A 22715-nucleotide genomic window follows, 5' to 3' on the forward strand; every position below is an offset into this window, starting at 1 on the left:
AGGCTGGTTCGTTTTTATAATTTAAAAATAAATTGGATAGGTATATGGATGGGAAAGGAATGGAGGGTTATGGTCTGAGTGCAGATAGATGGGACTAGGGGAAAATAAGTGTTCGGCACAGACTTGTAGGGCCGAGATGGCCTGTTTCCGTGCTGTAATTGTTATATGGTCATATAGTTATAAGGGCTGGTTGGACATTTTAATGCAGATAATTTATATGTTCCTGACAGATTTACAACTTCCTTGTTTCCTAGGCTTGGAAGAAAGACCAGGAAAAAATAAAAGACGATGAGCAGAAAAAGGAAAAAAAAACCAAGAAGGAAAGGCCGGAGAGCAAGAAGAAGGAAGGAAGGGCACAATTATCGGCCTCCAAATCGATTAAATCAACAGCAAGATTATCAAAACTGGAGACTAAAGTTACTGACGAACCAGCATCACAACCGACTTTAGCGGCACCTGAGAGAGCACCTGAAGCTGAGCCAGTCGAACAATTCTACAAGGTTTGGTATATTAACATAGTTTAGAATGTTGACATTTAAAATTGAAAGTAATTGGCAAGGTTTAAAGGAGATGTGAGGTGCGCATATTTTTTACACAGAAAGTAGTGGGTGCCTGGAACGCGCTGCCTGGGGTGGTGGTGGAGGCAGATGCCATACGGTGGCATTTAAGAGGCTTTCAGCTAATGCATGAATATGCAGGGGTTGGAAGGATTTTGATCAGGTGCATCATGTTCAGAAGAGATTGGTTTATCATGTTCAGGTGCATCATGTTCAGCACAGACATTGTGGGCTGAAGGACCTGTTCCTGTACTGTGCTGTTCAATGTTCTTTAAGATTGGCAATAATTAGCAAAAGTTGAAAGGTAAAGTCGCAACATCAGTCCTGGGAATATCTGATTTTTGTCCCCTCCAACCACTTAGGTTATTGCTAGAAATTAAAATGGAAATTTAATTTTCAAGCATAGCTTTAGTAAAGTTCCACATAACTTTTTAAAATCACTTTGTTGCATGTAAATTTATCTCCACCAGAATTATTATTTTGTTGTCTACAAAATATGAGGTGGCACAGAGGTGCAGCGGTACAGCTCCAGTGACCCAGGTTCGATCCTGACTACGGGTGCTGTCTGTACGGAGTTTGTACGTTCTCCCTGTGACAGCGTGGGTTTTCTCCAGGTGCTCCAGTATCCTCCCACACTACAATGATGTCTGGGTTTGTACGTTAATTGGCTTTGGTGAAGATTGTAAATTGTCCCAAGGGTGTAGTATAATGCTTGTGCACAAGGTGATAGCTGGTCAGCACCGACTGGGTGGGCTGAAGGGTCTGTTTCCATGCTGTATCTCTAAAGTAAACCAATGCAATGCAAAGTAAATCTGTCCTGTTTGTTGCAGTTTACAGGCTATAATTTTGGAAATGATGTGGTTCGAGTAGCTGGTGAAGTCAAGTCTCTTTTCCCAGATGATGGGGGACACATTCAAGTGAAAACCACCAACTTCTTACATGGTAATGACATGATAATCCCTCAATAATCCTTTACTGAATGATCACTACTGAACCTATCAGAATTCTTAAGGGCCTGTCCCACCAGCATGCAATTGCATGCGTCTAGCGCGACCAAATGGAAGCGGAGTTCGCGGTAAGTACGCGTTATGTACGCGCAAAGTTCGCGCGTGACGTAATTTTTGTCATAACCATATAACAATTACAGCACGGAAACAGGCCATCTCGGCCCTACAAGTCCATGCCGAACAAATTTTTTTTCCCCTTAGTCCCACCTGCCTGCACTCATACCATAACCCTCCATTCCCTTCTCATCCATATGCCTATCCAATTTATTTTTAAATGATACCAATGAACCTGCCTCCACCACTTCCACTGGGAGCTCATTCCACACCGCCACCACTCTCTGCGTAAAGAAGTTCCCCCTCATATTACCCCTAAACTTCTGTCCCTTAATTCTGAAGTCATGTCCTCTTGTTTGAATCTTCCCTATTCTCAAAGGGAAAAGCTTGTCCACATCAACTCTGTCTATCCCTCTCATCATTTTAAAGACCTCTATCAGGTCCCTCCTTAACCTTCTGCACTCCAGAGAATAAAGACCTAACTTATTCAACCTATCTCTGTAACTTAGTTGTTGAAACCCAGGAAACATTCTAGCAAATCTCCTCTGTACTCTCTCTATTTTGTCGACATCCTTCCTATAATTGGGCGACCAAAATTGCACACCATACTCCAGATTTGGTCTCACCAATGCCTTGTACAATTTTAACATTACATCCCAGCTTATATACTCAAAGGGTGGAGGGTGGGGCACGGGGAAGAGAGAGGGAGGAGGATTGTCAGGTGAAATTGGAGATTTTATTGGTCAGCATCTTCCCATCAGTCCTTGCTTCTTAATATTCAGTTTGAGCTTCATGGATTCATCATGGTCAATGTCTAGATCACAAGGTCATTAAGTCAGAAGAGATAGGAGTAGAATCAGGCTATTCAGCCCATCAAGTCATACTCACCAATCTGCCGGGCAGGAGGCGGGCCGACTAAATTTGGACGTCGCACGGCGTCGGCGGTGACGTAATCGCGCCGTCACAACATTGCGTACGATGTGAAGATGCTGCGTACACCGTCAAGATGCTGCTTACGCCTTCAATGCACCTGAGGGCCGGCATGCCGTTGGCGCGCGGAATTTTCGGACAGTGCAGGATTTTCGGAGCCCCGCGCGATGTCGGGACCAGCCCTGCACAACTCCATACACCTCCGCGGTTGGAAGTGGGACTGGCCCCGCGCGGCCATATGCCTCAAGCGACCACGTTTGGTCGCGCTAGCCGCATGCAATTGCATGCTGGTGGGACAGGCCCGTAACTACTTGTACACCATTAACATTGCTCAGAAGCTGGAATGTGTCATTTGTGAAAAGCAAGACTCGCATTACGAGTATACTTCAAAACAGCTTATTTTGCAGATACAAACACACGTTAGTGTTTGAACTTTTATTCACTGATTTGGGATCGGTGGGAGGGGAGGGAAGGTGGAAAGGAGGGTGGGATAGTAGGGAAAATGTGTGTACAGGATGAGGTGGAGGGTGGGGCACAGGGAAGAGAGAGGGAGGAGGATTGTCAGGTGAAATTGGAGATTTTATTGGTCAGCATCTTCCCATCAGTCCTTGCTTCTTAATATTCAGTTTGAGCTTCATGGATTCATCATGGTCAATGTCTAGATCACAAGGTCATTAAGTCAGAAGAGATAGGAGTAGAATCAGGCTATTCAGCCCATCAAGTCTACTCCGCCATTCAATCATGGCTGATCTATCTCTCCCTCTTAATCCCATTCTCCTGCCTTCTCCCCATAACCTCTGACAATTGTACAAACTAAGAATCTATCTATCTCCGCCTTAAGAATATCCACTGACTTGGCCTCCACAGCCCTCTGAATTCCACAGATTCACCACCCTATGACTAAACATCTGAATACAAACACTGAACGGCAGAGGAAAGAATGCCATACTTTTTGACTGAGCATGGCACCAAGTCTCTGGGTACATAGGGCAGAATTTTTGATTCGTAAGGGTGACAAATGTTATGGGGGGAGGGCAGGAGAATGGGGTTGAGAGAAAAAATAGATCAGCCATGATTGAATGGCAGATCATTGAATGATAGACTAGATGGGCCAAATGGCCTAATTCTGCTCCTATGACTTATAAGGACTATGTGACAGAGAAATAGTGCCACTGACTGCACTCTGGTCAAGGTGCTGCCATCTTACTCTGAAATTAGGAGAAAGGTCTTAAGCGGAATTGGAAAATCATTCAAATGACTTATCCCCTATGATTCCTCAACTTCTGCAATCACCTTGGTCTGCCTGATTCATCTTTCTGAACATAAGCGAATCAGAAATGTAGGGGGAATGAACAGCAAACTCAATTAGAGCCACATAATCACGAACAATAGAGCTTGGTTTCACTCACAACATTCATCAAGCCATTAGAATCATTTCACATTTTTTTCCTATGGCCTGTTAACTCTAAATGATGATTTGAAGGATACAGATTTTTCATTTAAGTATTCCAATGTAATTAAACAACAAAGGGTTGTGATAAAATGATTACAAAGTATTTTGTTGCCTCTTTCAATAGGTTCAACAATTATTCAGGTATGTGTCATGAAGGATGGTCACAATTTCTTCACCTACATCACAGATCCCATGAAGAACGTGGAGGAAATAGTCGTGCCAGCAGTGAAATCACAGTCAAACATTTTTCAGGAAGGTGAGAAAGAATATTTCTCAGAGCATCCTTAAGTGTTTAATGAAATAAAGGAACTTCAATTATGTCGCAAGATTAATTACAACTGATTTGTGATCTAATTTGTTCAGTGGCATATCTTAGAACATAGAACAGTACAACACAGGAACAGGCCTTTTGGCCCACAGTGTCTGTGCAGAACATGATGCCAAGTTAAACTGATCTCTTCTGCCTGGGCATGAACCAAACCCTCCCATTCCCTGCATATCCACGCATCTATCTAAAAGATGTATGGGGCAAATATTTTTTTTCCCCAGAGAGTAGCAGGGGCCTGGAAAACATAGCCAGGGGTGGTGGTGGAGGCAGATACAATAGTGGCGTAAGATAGGCTTTTATGCACATGAGAATGAGGGATATGGATCATCAAAACACACATGAGATCAGTTTATCTTGCCATCATGTTTTGCTGTTCTATGTTTTATGCTTTAAGCATCTACTCATCTATACTAACCTCAGCACCTGGTCTTTAGCCTTCTGTGCCTTGATGTTTCAAGTGCTCATCCGGAAATATCTTAAATGGTGTGACAGTGCCTCCTTCCATCACCCACTCAGGTAGAGCCTTGCAGTATCCAACCACTTCTGTGCTGTTCTATCTCTGCCACTCAAAGGCACCATAAGCAATCAACTAAAGTATCACAAAACTAGTAAGGGAAACTAGTAGAGTAGCTCTGGATACTATGAGGTTCAAAGTAAAAGAAGTACTGACACTTTTGAAAAATATAAAAGTGGATAAGTCTCCAGGTCCTGACAGGATATTCCCTAGGACATTGAGGGAAGTTAGTGTAGAAATAGCCGGGGCTATGACAGAAATATTTCAAATGTCATTAGAAACGGGAATAGTCCCCGAGGATTGGCGTACTGCGCATTTTGTTCCATTGTTTAAAAAGGGTTCTAAGAGTAAACCTAGCAATTATAGACCTGTTAGTTTGACTTCAGTGGTGGGCAAATTAAAGGAAAAGATACTCAGAGATAATATATATAAGCATCTAGATAAACAGGGTCTGATTAGGAACAGTCAACATGGATTTGTGCCTGGAAGGTCATGTTTGACTAATCTTCTTGAATTTTTTGAAGAGGTTACTAGGGAAATTGATGAGGGTAAAGCAGTGGATGTTGTCTATATGGACTTTAGTAAGGCCTTTGACAAGGTTCCTCATGGAAGGTTGGTTAAGAAGGTTCAACTGTTGGGTATAAATGCAGGAATAGCAAGATGGATTCAACAGTGGCTGAATGGGAGAAGCCAGAGGGTAATGGTGGATGGCTGTTTATCGGGTTGGAGGCAGGTGACTAGTGGGGTGCCTCAGGGATCTGTGTTGGGTCCATTGTTGTTTGTCATGTACATCAATGATCTGGATGAAGGTGTGGTAAATTGGATTAGTAAGTATGCAGATGATCCCAAGATAGGGGGTGTTGTGGATAATGAAGAGGATTTCCAAAGTCTACAGAGTGATTTAGGCCATTTGGAAAAATGGGCTGAAAGATGGCAGATGGAGTTTAATGCTGATAAATGTGAGGTGCTACACCTTGGCAGGACAAATCAAAATAGGACGTACATGGTAAATGGTAGGGAATTGAAGAATACAGTTGAACAGAGGGATCTGGGTATAACCGTGCATAGTTCCTTGAAGGTGGAATCTCATATAGATAGGGTGGTAAAGAAAGCTTTTGGTATGCTAGCCTTTATAAATCAGAGCATTGAGTATAGAAGTTGGGATGTAATGTTAAAATTGTACAAGGCATTGGTGAGACCAAATCTGGAGTATTATATGGTGTACAATTTTGGTTGCCCAATTATAGGAAGGATGTCAACAAAATAGAGAGAGTACAGAGGAGATTTACTAGAATGTTGCCTGGGTTTCAACAACTAAGTTACAGAGATAGGTTGAATAAGTTAGGTCTTTATTCTCTGGAGCGCAGAAGGTTAAGGGGGGACATGATAGAGGTCTTTAAAATGATGAGAGGGATAGACAGAGTTGATGTGGACAAGCTTTTCCCTTTGAGAATAGGGAAGATTCAAACAAGAGGACATGACTTCAGAATTAAGGGACAGAAGTTTAGGGGTAATATGAGGGGGAACTTCCTTACTCAGAGAGTGGTAGCATTGTGGAATGAGCTTCCAGTGGAAGTGGTGGAGGCAGGTTCATTGGTATCATTTAAAAATAAATTGGATAGGAATATGGATGAGAAGGGAATGGAGGGTTATGGTATGAGTGCAGGCAGGTGGGACTAAGGGGAAAAAAAAATTTGTTCGGCGCGGACTTGTAGGGCCGAGATGGCCTGTTTCCGTGCTGTAATTGTTATATGTTATATGTTATATGTTAAAACGTTCATATGCGCTAACATTCTGCAGTTCCTGAATTGTTCATGAGCCATTGTATCATGAAAGAAACATGTTGCAAAGTTTTGTTTTCAAAAGTTAGAAACATGTTCTTAAAATACTCTCTGAGAAACATGAGGGATAACATTCTGGCTAGCTAGTGTGATTAATACACATGCTTGTGGGGAAAATATTTTGTTTATGAAGTTGTGTCATTCATGCAGACGAAGAAAGGAGCCACGTGTCACTCAGCAAGTTTGGGTCATTCTCAGCTGTACTGGATGATGGAATAATCTTAACACTTAGTAAAGATGTCCCTGAAAAGAAGCAGAAGAAAGGTAAATAAAATAAACAAATAAAATGCTAAACACACAAAATACAATTGCTTTCTGTTAATTATATAAGCACAAAATATTTTAATATCTACAACACTGTATTATGTGAAGTAGTTTAGTTTAGAGATATAGCGTGGAAACAGGCTCTTAGGACCACGAGTCTGCGCCGACCTGCAATCTCTGCACATTTACACTACCCTCCATACACTAGGAACAAGAGAGAAGAGTCAATAGAGTTTCATTGCAATGTGTTTCAGATAGAACAATGAAATGTGTGCTTGCTGCAACACAACAGAGTATATAAACATAATACAGGAGATAAAAGTTCAGTGCGTCTATATACCATAGACGATATATATACACAATAAATAAACAGATAAAGTGCAATAGTAATAATAGACTGTTATTGTTCAGAGCTTGTTTGATGGCTGTGGGGAGGAAGCTGTTCCTGAACCTGGATGTTCCTTGACCTGGATGTTCCAGATTTCAAGCTCCTGTACCTTCTTCCCGATGGCAATGGGGAGATGAGTGTGGGGCCAGGATGGTGTGGGTCCTTGATGATGTTGGTAGCCTTTTGAGGCAGCGACTGCGATAGATCCCCCTCAATGGTGGGGAAGTCAGAGCCGATGATGGACTGGGCAGTGGTCACAACTTTCTGCATTTTATTCCGCTCCTGGACGTTCAGGTTGCCAAACCAGTCAGTATGATCTCCATTGTGCACCTGTAGAAATTCGAGAGAGTTCTCCTTGACATACCGACTCTCCGTAATCTTCTCAGGAAGTAGAGGTGCTGATGTGCCTTCTTTATAATTGCATCAGTGTGCTGGAACCAGGAAAGATCTTCGGAAATATGCACAACCAGGAATTCAAAGTTTTTGGCCCTTTCCACCATCGTTGATATAAATGAGATTGTGGGTCCCTATCCTACCCCTTATAAATTCCACAATCAGTTCCTTGGTTTTGCTGGTGTTGAGGGCCAGGTTATTGTGCTGGCACCATTTGGTCAATCGATTGATCTCACTTCTATACTCTGACTCATCACCATCAGTGATTCATCCCACAACAGTGGTGTCGTCGGCGAACTTGATGATGGAGTTCGCACTATGTCTGGCTACGCAGTCATGAGTATAGAGTGAGTAAAGCAGGAGGCTGAGCACGCAGCCTTGAGGTGCTCCTGTGCTGATTGTTATCGAGGATGACACGTTTCCACCAATACGGACAGACTGTGGTCTGTGGATGAGGAAGTCGAGGATCCAATTGCAGATGGATGTGCAGAGACCCAGATCTGAGAGCTTGGTAACCAGCTTGGAGGGGATGATGGTATTAAATGCCGAGCTGTAGTCAATGAATAACAGCCTGACATACAAGTTTTTGTTGTCCATGTAGTCCAGAGCGGAGTGGAGAGCCAGAGAGATCGCATCCACCGCATCTGTTGTGGCGGTAAGCGAACTGTAGTGGGTCGAGGTTCTTGGCGAGGTAGGTGTTGCTATGCACCATAATCAACCTCTCAAAGCACTTCATCACCCCAGATGTTAGTGCCACTGGTCGATAGTCATTGAGGCACGTCACCTTACTCTTCTTGGGCACCGGTATTATTGATGCCCTTTTAAAGCAGGTGGGGACCTCAGACCTCAGAAGTGAGGTTGAAAATGTCCGTAAAAACTCCCGCCAGTTGGTCCGCACAGATTTTTAAAACACGACGGGGTATACCATCAGGTCCAGGTGCTTTCCGAGGGTTCACCCCTCTGAAGGACTTTCTGACGTCGGCCTCTGTGACTGACTGAAATACCATCACGGCGGATGGGGGCTCGGGAAGGCACATCAGTGTTCTCCCTATCAAAGCGTGCGTATAACACATTGAGCCCATCAGGGAGTGATGCTTCGCTGTCATTGGAGCTGCCTCCTGGTTTTGCCTTGTAGGAGGTGATGGCATTCAAGCCCTGCCACAGTTGCCGAACATCAGTCTCATCCTCCAGCTTGGAGCAGAAGTCCCTTTTGGCCTTTTTGATGGCCTTACCAAGGTCGTAACTGGACTTCTTGTAGACCTCTGTGTCACCAGACCTGAATGCCCGGAATCTGGACTTCAGAAGAACGCGAATCTCATTGTTCATCCAAGGCTTCTGATTGGGAAACACTCGGAAGGTTTTTGTTGGGACGCAGTCCTCCACACATTTCCTAATGAAGTTTGTAATGAGTCCCTGAACATTGCCCAGTCTACAGACTCCAAACAGTCCTGGAGTTGTTCCTCTGTCTCCCTCGACCAGCTCTGTACAGTCCTCACCTCTGGGGTGCGCTCTTCAATTGCTGCCTGTAGGCAGGAAGAAGCAGCACCACAGTATGGTCGGATTTACCGAAGTGAGGGCGAGTGAAAGAGCGATAGGCGTCTTTGATGGCCATGTAGCAGTGGTCAAGGGTGTTAGGTCCTCTGGTGCTGCAGGAGACATGTTGGTGGAAGTTAAGGAGCGATTTCTTCAGGTTGCCTTGTTGAAATCCCCGGCAATGGTGGTAAATGCTTGGTAAACTGTCTGGTGCTCGTTGACTACGTCGTGCAGCTCCTCCAGTGCCAGACGTCTGCTGGGGTGGGATGTAGACCATGGTCAGGATGATGGAGGTGAATTCCCTCAGTAGGTAGAAGCGACGGCACTTCACCGCCGGATGTTCGAGGTGTGGAGAGCAGGAGTTGGACAGGACTGCCACGTCTGAGCACCACGCAGAGTTGACCATGAGGCAGACGCCCCCTCCTCTCCCTTTCCCAGATGCCAATGTATGGTCCATACAGTGGATGGAGAACCCTTCAGACTGGACTGCTGAGTCTGGGGAGCTTGAGGTGAGCCATGTCTCTGTGAAACAGAACAGAGCATTCCCTCAGCCCCATTTGGTAAAGCAGCCTTGACAAGTCCTCCACCTTATTTTCAAGGGTCTGTATATTGGCCAGGAGGATGGAGAGGGGGCCGAAGTCCCCTACGCTTCAGTCTTACTTGTAGTCCTGCCCAATGACCACGTTTCCGTACTCCATGAAGCCCTCCTCTGTGTTTAAAGGTACAGTACTTGCGAGTCTCCGCGAGGTCGGGGATTCCCCTCCGATCGGGAATGCCCACACAGTCGCTACCTCCAGGAGATCGCAGTAGCGCTAATGCAATTAAATGCGTTAGCAGCTCGTTACTTACATCGCTGGTTTCTGCAGATTCTTTAATACAGGTGAGCTTAGAAATACCATGTTTGAAGATTTCCTGTTGTGCCGCAGACAAAATGGCGTCGCAGGGAGGCGCCATCTTGGAGGGATGATGCCTACATACAATATGTAGACAGCACCCGTTGTTGAACTACAGTCTCTGGCGTTGTAAGGCAGTAGCCACATCTAGAATTTAGAAAATTGAGGGAGGATCTTATAGAAACTTACAAAATTCTTAAGGGCTTGGACAAGCTAGATGCAGGAAGATTGTTCCCGATGTTGGGGAAGTCCAGAACAAGGGGTCACAGTTTAAGAATAAGGGGGAAGTCTTTTAAGACCGAGATGAGAAAAACATTTTTCACACAGAGTGGTGAATCTGTGGAATTCTCTGCCACAGAAGGTAGTTGAGGCCAGTTCATTGGCTATATTTAAGAGGGAGTTAGATGTGGCCCTTGTGGCTAAATGGATCAGGGGGTATGGAGAGAAGGCAGTTACGGGATACTGAGTTGGATGATCAGCCATGATCATATTGAATGGCCTACTCCTGCACCTATTTTCTATGTTTCTATTGAGGCACCAATGTGCTACTGTAAGATTACAGAGTTTACACCCTCCAGCAGCGCCCTTATGGAGGGTTGGATACTCTGTTGTTGTTTGCAACGTACTCTACACCTTCGCCATAAAGAGGATTCCAGTCTTTGCCGGCAGCAGGAGGGATTGGGGGAGCAACTGAGTTAGGCAGAGGAGGAGTCGGGGAAGAGGAGAGGGGGAAGCAGAAGCACGAGGAGCACCCAAATGAAGGGACAGCGGAAGAAAAATGTAATTGCTACAGCACTTCCTATGGACACGTTCTCACTCCACTGACTATACACTCAAGCTGGGAAGTAATAGCTGGAAGAGTACAGCTGCAATACTGGCTGTCATTGGTATAAGTTTGTCAAGGATAGGTTGTGTGGCCAAACGCAGGCAGGTGTGACTAGTGTGGAAGAGATATTTGGTCGGTGTGACCAAGTTGGACTGAAGGACCTGTTTCCACACTGTTTGACTAGGACTTGTCCAAGTGTCTTTTAAATGCTGTCCTGGCACCTGTTTCAACTACCTGCTCTGGCAACTCATTCCATAAACCCTGTGTGAAAAGATTGTTGTTCCTATTAAATCTTCCTCCCCCCCCCCCCCCACCTTAAACCTATGTCCTCTAGTTCTTGGTTCTCCTACTCAGGGTATCTTTAGCATTCACATATTAAATCCTGCCTTCACTAAAGATGGGATTATTTTTGGTGTCACTTTCTTTCATTTGTAAATAGTAGACACAAGACACATATCTCTAAAACTAAAAACAAATGTATTCCACAAATCAAGTAAGGATATTGTGTAAAGAAAACAGTTTTGCCCATTACACTCACTGAAATATTTTATTTATAGTTAAAGAAGATCCAATATTGGCTGAAATTCTGAACATCCCGCCAGTCCAACTCCCTCGGCCACCTTCCGTCACTCCATTATCCACTATTAAATTAGAGAAATCCACCAAGAACAAATCTACCTCAGGAAAAGGGAAGCAGAAGAAGGAAGCTGTTCTGAGTGTTCCAGTGGATGAACCTCCACCACCACCAAAGGAGGAGCCAAAGGTACATGTTGAGTTCATGAGCTCAGCCGGACAGGCAGCATCTCTGGAGAGAAAGAATTGGTAACCTTTCGGGTCGAGACCCTTTATCAGACTGATGTCAGGGGAGAGGGAGATACATAGATAAGGAAGTGTAAGGTGTGAAAACAGCTCAAAGGAGGTTCATTCAAATAATATGGAAGGGTTCTCTCAATTTAAGAATAAGAAAGGCAGTGTTTGTGAATACACAGGGGATTGACAGATACTAGATTGGTAAAGACATCAAGGGTTACTGGGAGAAAGCAGGTGAATGGGGTTGAGAAGGAAAGGTCAGCCATTATTGAAGGGCAGAGTAGACTTGATGGGCCAAATGGCCTATTTCTCTTATGGCCTATGAACATAAACAAGAAACTGGAATCTTGGGTGAAACACAATGTGCTGGAGGAACTCAGCGGTTCAGGCAGCATCTGTGGAGGACACAGAGCAGCGATGTTTCAGGTCGGGACCCTTCTTCAGACTGATTGCACTAAGGATGAGACAACTGCAAAAGGGGTGGGAGCAGGACAAAGCTTGGTGAGTGATAGATGGATAGAGGAATTTTAATAGGCAGTTGGGTGAACCAGCTCGAGCTGAAAAGGAGACAAAAGGGTGTCAGAAAAGGGAAGAGGACGAGTGAAATGGAAAGGCAGAGGGAAGGATGGAGCTGGAGGGGGACCAGGGGTGGGGTGAAATGTGCGGGGATTGTAGATAATCAGTACTTTGATTACAACTGCTTGCTGTTGTATACAGGTGGAAACAGAGCTGCTCGAGAATGAAGGTGAAGCCTTTCCAGATGATGTTCCAGAAGCTCCAGCATTCTTGTGTTTGAACGCATGTTCCCCAGATGGACTGCTGGCAACATTTTTCACTGGGTTCTCCATAGGTCTGTCACAATATTTCTCAAATTCTGTTTGCTACATTTGATCAAAATTGACTCTAAGAATTGACTTACCTTGTGTGAAATGAGTGAAGCTGATAGGGAAAGTGTAAGAGAATATTTTTCCAGGATGTTTCATCACTGATATTCTGTCATTCGCATTACAGGATGTGGCATTTCTTTGATTCTTTTCCTGAACAATTTATATCATCTAAGAATCTCAGACAGGAACTCATTATTTGCCAGTCATATGGCTCAGTTCTGTCAAGATAATAATTTGATATTGTCAAGCAAAGTGCTTTTACCTACAGATAGTAGATACTTATACTTATAGGGGGCGCCGGAGGAGGGAGATGGCAGCCCTGCCGACAGACTGTTCATTTTTTCAACCTTTTAGTTATTTTTAGCGTTTGTTTAAAGTTTGTTTTAATGTTCTTCTGTTTGTTTTATGTGGGGGGAGGTGGTGGGGTTGGGGGAAACTTTGTTTTTTCAGGTTCTTACCATCCTGCGGAGGTGATCAAATTTCGGATCACATTCTCCGTTTACCTTCCCGCGGAGGTGATCAAATTTCGGATCACATTCTCCGGACTCTGCGGCCTACCATCGCTGGAGCTGGAAGCCGCCTCGGACTGTAGTGAGCCCCACCACGGGGTGCGGACTTACCATAGGAGCGGATCCCATGCCTGGGATCGCTCCCACCGCGGACTGCGGACTTACCATCAAGTGCTCGCAGTCTCAGGAGTGGCTAGTCGGGAGCTCCAACGCCGCAGAAGGTTCGTCCAGACAAGAGGCGAGGATTGATCGCCCGGAGCGAGGGAGCTGACAACTCCCCGATGCGGGAGCTGAACGCCTCGACGCGGAGGGCCCAAACGCCGCTGGCTACGGGACTCAAGATCGTTCCGTCAACGGAGGGCTCAAGGCCCCCGACCAAGGAAGAACAACAAGGGAAGGACTTGGAACTTTATTTTCGCCTTCCATCACAGTGAGGAATGTGTAAGAGTCAGTGCGATGGATGTTTATGTTAAAATGTGTTTTTTGTGTCTGTTGCTTTTTTTTAAATTGTATGACTGACCTGGCCAATGAATTTCACTATACCAATTGGCGTTTGTGAAAATAAATGAACATGAACCTATATTAGTGCGGCCAGGCAAACTACGTCATGGCTGGACCACTGTATTAGTACATCTGATGCACAGGCCTCATTGGGTTGACGAGCATTCTGAATGGGGCGGCATTGACTGATCATATACCTGTTGCTATGACAATAAATGTTGAACACCTACCTGTGGTATCCAGAGATAGAAATAGTGTCACAAAGGAAGCCATCAGCCTCTTATACTCATACAGATAAACCCTTAAGCAATATCCATCTACCTAAAGATGCAATTATGTGTAGTAATGTTAATTGTAAGGATGCGAAGCAAAGGAGAATGCAGTAGAAACTCAGCGGGTGAGGCAGCATCTATGGAGACAAGGAATAGGTGGCGGTTTGCATCGAGACCTGAAACGTAACCTATTCCTTCGCTCTATTGATGCTGCCTCACCCACTGAGTTTCTCCAGCATTTTTGTCTACCTTCGATTTTTCCAACATCTGCAGTTCTTTCTTAAACATGAAGCATATGAGAGCTATCTGCTCCATGTATAATGATATAGTAAGCACTTTATATGTAGGGAGTAAGCCCTACTGCAAGCATATCAATAAGACACATTACTTCAGGCCTGGCTGGAATAAGTATGTAGCTGAATACCATGCTGAAGCCAGTGAAGCCACTAAATCCTGGGCTATGGCAGGTAGGCCCAGACAGGGGCCTGTGTTTGAGTATAAGAAGCTCACTAATGCAAGATACAAGTATGCTGTTTGCTTCATCTGTAAAAATGAGCAAGTTATGAGGGCTGATTCCATGGCCAAGAAGCTGCTAAGTAACAATGCTACTGATTTTTGGAAAGAAGTGAGAGTTCTTAACAGTTGCAAAACATCTCTACCATGCACTGCAGATGCAATCTCTGGAACAGCTAATATCACGGAGTTATGACAACAACATTATAATACTTTATTTAACTGTGTCCAATGTGATTTGTATAGGGTGGACAATATTGCGAGTAAGGGCTCAATGGTCATTATGTCACATGAGGTGTATCATGCCATGAACAAGCTGTCCAACAACAAAGCAAGTGGCTTAGATGATATTTTTGCTGAACATCTTAAATATGCCAGTATGAGGATCGGTCCTCTCCTTGCTATTTGTTTTACTGGCTTCATGATTCATGGTTTGTTACCAGACTCATAGAAACATAGAAAATAGGCGCAGGAGGAGGCTATTCGGCCCTTCGAGTCATTGTGATCATGGCTGATCGTCCCCAATCAATAACCCGTACCTGCCTTCTCCCCATATCCCTTGATTCCACTAGCCCCTAGAGCTCTATCTAACTCTCTCTTAAATCCTTCCAGTGATTTGGCCTCCACTGCCCTCTGTGGCAGGGAATTCCACAAATTCACAACTCTCTGGGTGAAAAAGTTTTTTTTCACCTCAATCTTAAATGGCCTCACTTTTATTCTAAGACTGTGACCCCTGGTTCTGGAATCAATGTTGGCTGTTCTGTTAGTGCCAGTCATTAAGGACAAAGCTGGTAAAATAGGCAGCCTAAATAATTACATGCCCATAGCTTTAGCCAGCATATTGTCAAAAGTCCTAGAAAGAATTCTGCATGATAGGCTAAATGAGTTTGTTAACTCCGCAGATAACCAGTTTGGTTTTAAAGCTAAACATGACACTGACGTGTATATATGCCTAAAAGGAAATTGTAAACAAATATAGAGGTAAAAACTCATCAATTCTTATGTGTTTTATTGATGCTTCCAAAACCTTTGATCGTGTTAATCATAGAAAGCTGTTTGTTAAATTGAGTCAAAGAGGGGTGCCTAAATACATTGTGAGAATTCTGGCTTACTGGTATGCCCACCAGACTATGCAAATAAAATGGGGCAATAGTGTCTCAGCCCCATTTGAGGTTAACAATGGTGTTAGACACAGGGGAATTTTGCAGATAAGATATTCTTAAGACTTAAAGTAGCTTATAAGGATGCCATCAGAATATTACTTGAGAGACATAGATGTTGTCGTGCAAGTGAAATGTTTGTGGCTGCAGGAGCCAATACTTTACAAACTGTCTAAAGAAATATTATGTCTAAATTTATTTGCCGGATTAATGACTGAAAATGAAATAATCTTGGCCTTATCAAACGTAAGGTTTAGCACTGCACGCTACCAATCCCAGCTGTGGAGACATCGGTATAGTTGTCTCGTTGTAGGACACTGATTTTTTTTTTTCATTCTTAATCTTAAACCATATATTTGGCTTTTGTAAGTAATTTACTGTGCTTTTGTATGCAATTTATTGTGCCTTTGTATGTAATTTATTTATGTAATGTCCTGTCTTTTATATGGACCTTGAGTCTGTAATAAAAAGTAAGTAAGTAGGTCATTGTGCAGCACTGACATAGATCATAGTGCAGCGCAGAAACACATCAATCAACCCACAATGTCAATAGACAATAGGTGCAGGAGTAGGCCATTCGGTCCTTCAAGCCAGCACTGCCATTCACTGTGATCATGGCTGATCATCCACAATCAGCATTCCATTCCTGCCTTCTCCCCATATCCCTTGACTCTGCTATCTTTAAGAGCTCTATCTAACTCTCTCTTGAAAGCATCTAGAGAATTGACCTCCACTGAGGCAGAGAATTCCACAGATTCACAACTCTCTTAGTTTTTCCTCATCTCCGTTCTAAATGGCCTATCCCTTATTCTTAAACTGTGGCCCCTGATTCTAAACTCCTCCAACATCGGCAACATGTTTCCTGCCTCTAGCGTGTCCAATCTTTTAATAATCTTTTATGTTCCAATAAGATCCCCTCTCATCCTTCAAAATTCCAGTGTACACAAGCCCACTCGCTCCTTTCTTTCAACATATGACAGTCCCGCCATATGACAGTCCCGCTCCGAGAATTAACCTCGAGAACCTACGCTGCACTCCCTCAATAGCAAGAATGACCTTCCTCAATTTTGGAGACCAAAACTGCACACTATACTCCAGGTGTTGTCTCACTAGGGCCCTGTACAAGGACCTCTTTGCACCTATGCTCAACTCCTCTTGCTATGAAGGCCAACATTCCATTAGCTTTCTTCACTGCCTGCTGTACCTGCATGCTCACTTTCAGTGACAAGGACACCCAGATCACGTTGTACTTCCCTTTTTCCTAACATGACACCATTCAGATAATAATCTGCCTCCCTGGTCTCGCTGCCAAAGTGGATAACCTCACATTTATCCACATTATACTGCATCCACCATGCATCTGCCCACCCACCCAACCTGTCCAAGTCACCCTGCATCCTCATAGCATCCTCCTCACAGCTCACACTGCCACCCAGCTTTGCGTCATCTGCAAATTTGCTAATGTTACTCTTAATCCCTTCATCTAAATCATTAATGTATAATGTACACTACATCCACTGGCTCTCCCTTGTCCATTTTCTTAGTTACATCCTCAAAAAATTCTAGAAAATTAAGCATGATTTCCCCTTCGTTAATCCATACTCAGACCGATCCTGTTACTGCTATCCAAATGTGCCGCTATTTCATCTTTTATAATTGACTCCAGCATCTTCCCCACCACCGATGTCAATTTAACTGGTCTATAATTCCCTGTTTTCTCTCTCCATCCTTTCTTAAAAAGTAGGATGACAGTAGCTACCCTCCAATCCACAGGAACTGATCCTGAGTCTATAGAACATTGGAAAATGATCACCAATGCATTCACAATTTCTAGAGTCACTTCCTTAAGTACCCTGGGATGCAGACCACCAGGCCCAGGGATTTATCAGTCTTCAGTCCCATCAGTCCACCCAACACCATTTCCTGCCTAATGTGAATTTTGTTTACTTCCTCCGTCACCCGAGGTCCTCTGGCCACTATTACATCTGGGAGATTGTTTGTGTCTTCCTTAGTGGACGGATCCAAAGTACCTGTTCAACTCATCTCCCATTTCCTTGTTCCCCATAATAAATTCACCTGTTTCTGTCTTCAAGGGACCCACATTTGTCTTAACCATTTTTTTTCTCTTCACATACCTAAAGAAGCATTTACTATCCTCCTTTATATTCTTGGCTAGCTTACCTTCGTACCTCATCTTTTCTCCCTGTATTGCCTTTTTAGTTATCTTCTGATGCTCTTTAAAAGTTTCACAATCCTCTGGCTTCCCTTCCCACTGATCTTTGCTATGTCTATGTTATACTTCTTCTCTTTTATTTTTATACTGTCCTTGACTTCCCTTGTCAGCCACAGTTGCCTCCTACTCCCCTTAGAATCTTTCTTCTTCTTTGGAATAAATGGTATCATGTCTTTGCTGAACATGATGCCACGTTAAACTAATCTCCACTGCCTGCACGTGATCCGTACCCTTCCATTCTCTCATATCCATCCTCTTAAATGCCACAATTATGTCTGCCTCCAGCACCAACTCTGGCAGCATATTCTAACCACCCTCTGTGTAAAAAAATAAGCATTTCCTTTAAACATTGAGCCTCTCAACTTAAAGCTGCACCCTTTAGTCATGGGAGAAAGATATTCACTGTCTGCCCTTTTTATGCCTCTCAGAATTGTATAGACTTCTATCAGGATTAAACTCTGACGCTCCATACAAACATTGCTACAAAACAAAAACTTCACTGATGCTATATCAACATTTAAATTTGATTAGAAGAGGAGATTTCAAAGATCATGATTACACTGACCTCAACTTTATTTAGTTGAACTGTATTTGTAGTTGAATGTAATTTTGCTGTACTGAATAGAATACAGTTGGAAAGAAACTTGAGAGCAGAAACTGCAGGTACTGGAATGGTGGAGAAACTCAGTGGGTCAGGCAGCATCTGTGGAGGGAATGGACAGACGATGTATCAAGTCGGGACGCTTCTTCACACTGATCCATTGCAACTTACTCTAGTTCCTAAAGTGCAATGTCTGAAGAAGAGTCCTGACCCAAAACATTATCTGTTTATTCCCTCCACAGATGCTGCCCAGCCTGCTGAGTTCCTCCAGCACTTTGGGCGTTTTGGAAAGGACACTAGTAGTTTTAATTTTAGTTTTCTTGGTTGCAGGCTATAGTTGTTTCTCGCTTCATGTTCCTAAGTATATTCACATTCTCCACGTTGGTTCCATCTTCAAGGTATTAACAGTGAAGACGAGTATGAAGAAAGAATACTGCTGCGTCAGAGCTATCCCATCAAAACGAAAGGCTTCCAGCCGTGTGAGTCAGCTCGGAAGTGGCCTGCAATGCAGGAAGCATCAAGAGTCATTACACTCCAGGGAACAGTGGTGAAGTACATGATGGATGGATCCACTGAGGTAAAGCATTCCTGATTTATTAACTTCATTCTGAATTATGGGGAAATAGCTACAAATCTGTTTTCCAGTCTTTTCCCTCTGCTCAATTACACAAACATTTTGTTTTCGGCGGAATATATATTGAATTTGTTGACCAAAATGGCCTTGTGGAAAATGCAAACAAAAATGTAAATATGAACAAAATAAAGTTAGATTCCAGAGAGGAGGTGAATATTGCTACAATGCATCTTTTGGACAAGTGTGGCTCCAACAGACTATAGACATGGGCAACTTCGAGAGTCAAGAGTGTTTAATCGCCATATGTACCAACAATGGAACAATTTGCTTACTTGCAGTCGCATAGCAGGACTGGAAACGCAATAACTCACAAATAATGTATAATAATTTTGAATAAAGTTGAATGGGAGTTGGTTGGACTGGAGAAAATGCCACCACTGGCGTGATACAGGGCACAAAAGATGATTATGATTGGAATCTAAGGGCATCGCTGTGGGAATCTTCACAGTCCTGTGGAATTCACTGGGTCAAAACCTTACAAATCCCTTTATTACAGTGATGCAGATTATTTACACCATGTCATCTATAGCAGTTCAAGAAACTTCCTCCCAACAACTATCAAGCTCTTCAACACTTGATCTTCCATGAACGTTGTATTTGATTGCCCGAAGGACAGGTTATGCACTAGTATGGTCACCTTGTATCACAGTTATGAAATTATTATATTATTGATTATTATATATTCCTCTCCCTCCCCACCACCACAATCAGTTTCAATCAGACCCGAAACGTTGCCTATCCATGTTCTCCAGAGATGCTGCCTGCCCAGTGAATTTCTCCAGCACTTGGGTACTTTAGCAAGCAAGTACAGTTAAAGGTTTCAAAGTAGGAACATGTCCTTGTATCTTCAACTCCATGGAATCAGTGAAAGAGGCAAAGGCATAAGCTGGAATCCGGTGCCATAAATTGCTTAAAGAAGCTGCTGCTGCTTTTTCATTTGATGTTGCTGAGGGTTCTCATGTGGAAGAAAGAATGGAGCTCAAGGGGTATTTGGAATAAATAGCGTTGTGTTGTTGGTAATGTAATCCTATTGTTATTCTTTCCTTGTTATCCTCAGATTCTGTTTGCTGATGGGACTGTGAGCAGAAGTCCAGATTCAGGTCCTGTTTCCATTCCCCAACCACCTGCAGACCAGCCTGAACCAGAAAATCCAGAACCAAAGGAGGAGGAACCAACAAAAGTCAATGAGGAAGTACCGAGGAAAGGTAACGAGGGCTGAACAGATGTAATGAAAATGAATTGCAAAATGGATAGGCCTGAAGAATAGTTCCGAGCCGAAACTATTCCTAATCATGCTCTCCAGAGATGCTGGCTGACCCATTGAGTTATTCCAACATTTTGTATACATCTCAGGATTGAACAGCTCATTACTTGTGAGATTAGAAAGATGAATGAGGCGATCTCATTGAAACCTACCGAATAATGAATGGCCCAGATAGAGTGGATGTGGAGAGGATGCTCCCAGTAGTGGGATAATCTAGGACTAGAGGGCACCGCGTCAGAGTTAAAAGGACGTACCTTTAGAATGGAGATAAAGTATTTCTTCGACCATAGGGTGGTGAATCTGTGAAACTCAGTTTCATAACTCATGTTTCACAAATCTCTTCCCTGCTTCGGTGTGTGAAGCGTTAAAAGAAAATCTGTCCTTTTTGATAGAGTTATAAATGTGCATTTCATACAACAGTACTTGCTTTTTCTTCCCTACACGAGGAAAGATGAATAAAGATGTTTCTGAGATTGATCCCATTTGTTTGCTTCTTTAGGAAAGCATGGTCATATTGAACAACCTGTATCACGTGCAGAAGAACTTCCTCCTCCAACACCAGTCCCTCCTCCAATAGAACCTTTGCCTGGTACTTGGATAACCACTACACCCATTGGGTTAGTTATCGGAACCAAAGGCACAGAGAAGTTGGATATAAAACCTATCTTAGTCTACAAAGCCACAGACCCAGGAACTGGAGAGGTGAGTGTGATGTCTTTTTTTTATTGCATTTATAGCCTCATTATTTCTACTGTATGTATCTATGGTGTTAAATCTGCAAACTTCTAATTACACACCTTCCTAATATGTTTTGTTTGTTTACACCCGTTCTATGTTTTCTCAGAGTCCTTAGGATTCTCTAGACATGCCAGCTGATCTACTGAATATTTCCAGAATATATCCCCCACACTGGATTTACATTTCACTCCTCCTCTTCCTTCCTTATCTGACATCCTGTTGTCTCCTTCTCACCTCTAACCTGCTATCAAACCCCCCTCACCTGTATCCAACTATCATTGCCAGCCTTTGTCCCACCCCCACCTCTTTTCCAGCTTTCTCTCCCACATTTGCAATCCGTCTGAGGAAGTGTCTCGACCCTAAACGCCGCTTGTCCATTCCCTCCACAAATGCTGACTGACCCGCAGAGTTACTCCAGCACTTTGTTCTTTATGCATGATCCTTTTGCAGCTCCTTGTGTTTCAGAGTGATCTTGTATTTCAGGTTTCCAACAACTGCTTTGTTTTGCATCTCACTGTTTCATCTTTTCTTCTCTCAACTGTGGTCATTCATCTCCCTCTATTTAAATCTTCCACTAGAATCAGGGGTGATTAACCAGCATTCAGCACTCTCTTAGTGTCTGTCAACTGAGCAATTTTCATCTGCAATCTATCCCGAATATATTCTTTTACTTCTTTTCACACCCCCTCTTCTCAGCAACTAATAATAACCATATAACAATTACAGCACGGAAACAGGCCATCTCGGCCCTACAAGTCCGTGCCGAACAACTTTTTTCCCTTAGTCCCACCTGCCTGCACTCATACCATAACCCTCCATTCCCGTCTCATCCATATGCCTATCCAATTTATTTTTAAATGATACCAACGAACCTGCCTCCACCTCTTCCACTGGAAGCTCATTCCACACCGCTACCACTCTCTGAGTAAAGAAGTTCCCCCTCATGTTACCCCTAAACTTCAGTCCCTTAATTCTGAAGTCATGTCCTCTTGTTTGAATCTTCCCTATTCTCAAAGGGAAAAGCTGGTCCACATCAACTCTGTCTATCCCCCTCATCATTTTAAAGACCTCTATCCAGTCCCCCCTTAACCTTCTGCGCTCCAGAGAATAAAGACCTAACTTATTCAACCTTTCTCTGTAACTTAGTTGTTGAAACCCTGGCAACATTCTAGTAAATCTCCTCTGTACTCTCTCTATTTTGTTGACATCCTTCCTATAATTGGGCGACCAAAATTGTACACCATATTCCAGATTTGGCCTCACCAATGCCTTGTACAATTTTAACAATACATCCCAGCTTCTATACTCAATACACCTGATTTCTCAATTTTACAGTTCTTTTGAAAGGTTGTTACCCTGAAGTTAACCCAATATCCAGTGGCTTCCTGTGCATTCCCTTAGCAACGTCAGCAAGCTGCCCCCACTAGCTCAACTGCTCCATCTTAACCTCAGCCCACCAGTTAATGAAGCAGCGGTTGCTTAATCTTTCACCAGGTATTTCTGACATTAGAACAGTACAGTTTAGTACAGCACAAGAACAGGTCCTTCAGCCCACAATGTCTGTGCCAAACATGATGCCACGACCATTACTTATCTACCTCCACATTCCTCC

General features: G+C 43.5%; 1 protein-coding gene across 2 annotated transcripts in view; it reads left to right on the forward strand.

Annotated features, from left to right (window-relative positions):
- Nucleotides 1–22715, forward strand: part of spag17 (sperm associated antigen 17) — a 207179-nt gene that overhangs the window by 91650 nt on the left and 92814 nt on the right. For both annotated transcript variants that reach the window (XM_055644261.1, XM_055644262.1), the window contains exons 25-33: nucleotides 255–500; nucleotides 1388–1499; nucleotides 4126–4257; nucleotides 6835–6948; nucleotides 11539–11744; nucleotides 12509–12641; nucleotides 18866–19044; nucleotides 20159–20306; nucleotides 20865–21067. In XM_055644261.1, the coding sequence (XP_055500236.1) occupies nucleotides 255–500; nucleotides 1388–1499; nucleotides 4126–4257; nucleotides 6835–6948; nucleotides 11539–11744; nucleotides 12509–12641; nucleotides 18866–19044; nucleotides 20159–20306; nucleotides 20865–21067 (1473 nt within the window). The remainder of the gene's footprint in view (nucleotides 1–254; nucleotides 501–1387; nucleotides 1500–4125; nucleotides 4258–6834; nucleotides 6949–11538; nucleotides 11745–12508; nucleotides 12642–18865; nucleotides 19045–20158; nucleotides 20307–20864; nucleotides 21068–22715) is intronic.

This window comes from Leucoraja erinacea, chromosome 13 (genome assembly GCF_028641065.1).
Source record: "Leucoraja erinacea ecotype New England chromosome 13, Leri_hhj_1, whole genome shotgun sequence".
NCBI classification, from domain to species: Eukaryota; Metazoa; Chordata; class Chondrichthyes; order Rajiformes; family Rajidae; genus Leucoraja; species Leucoraja erinaceus.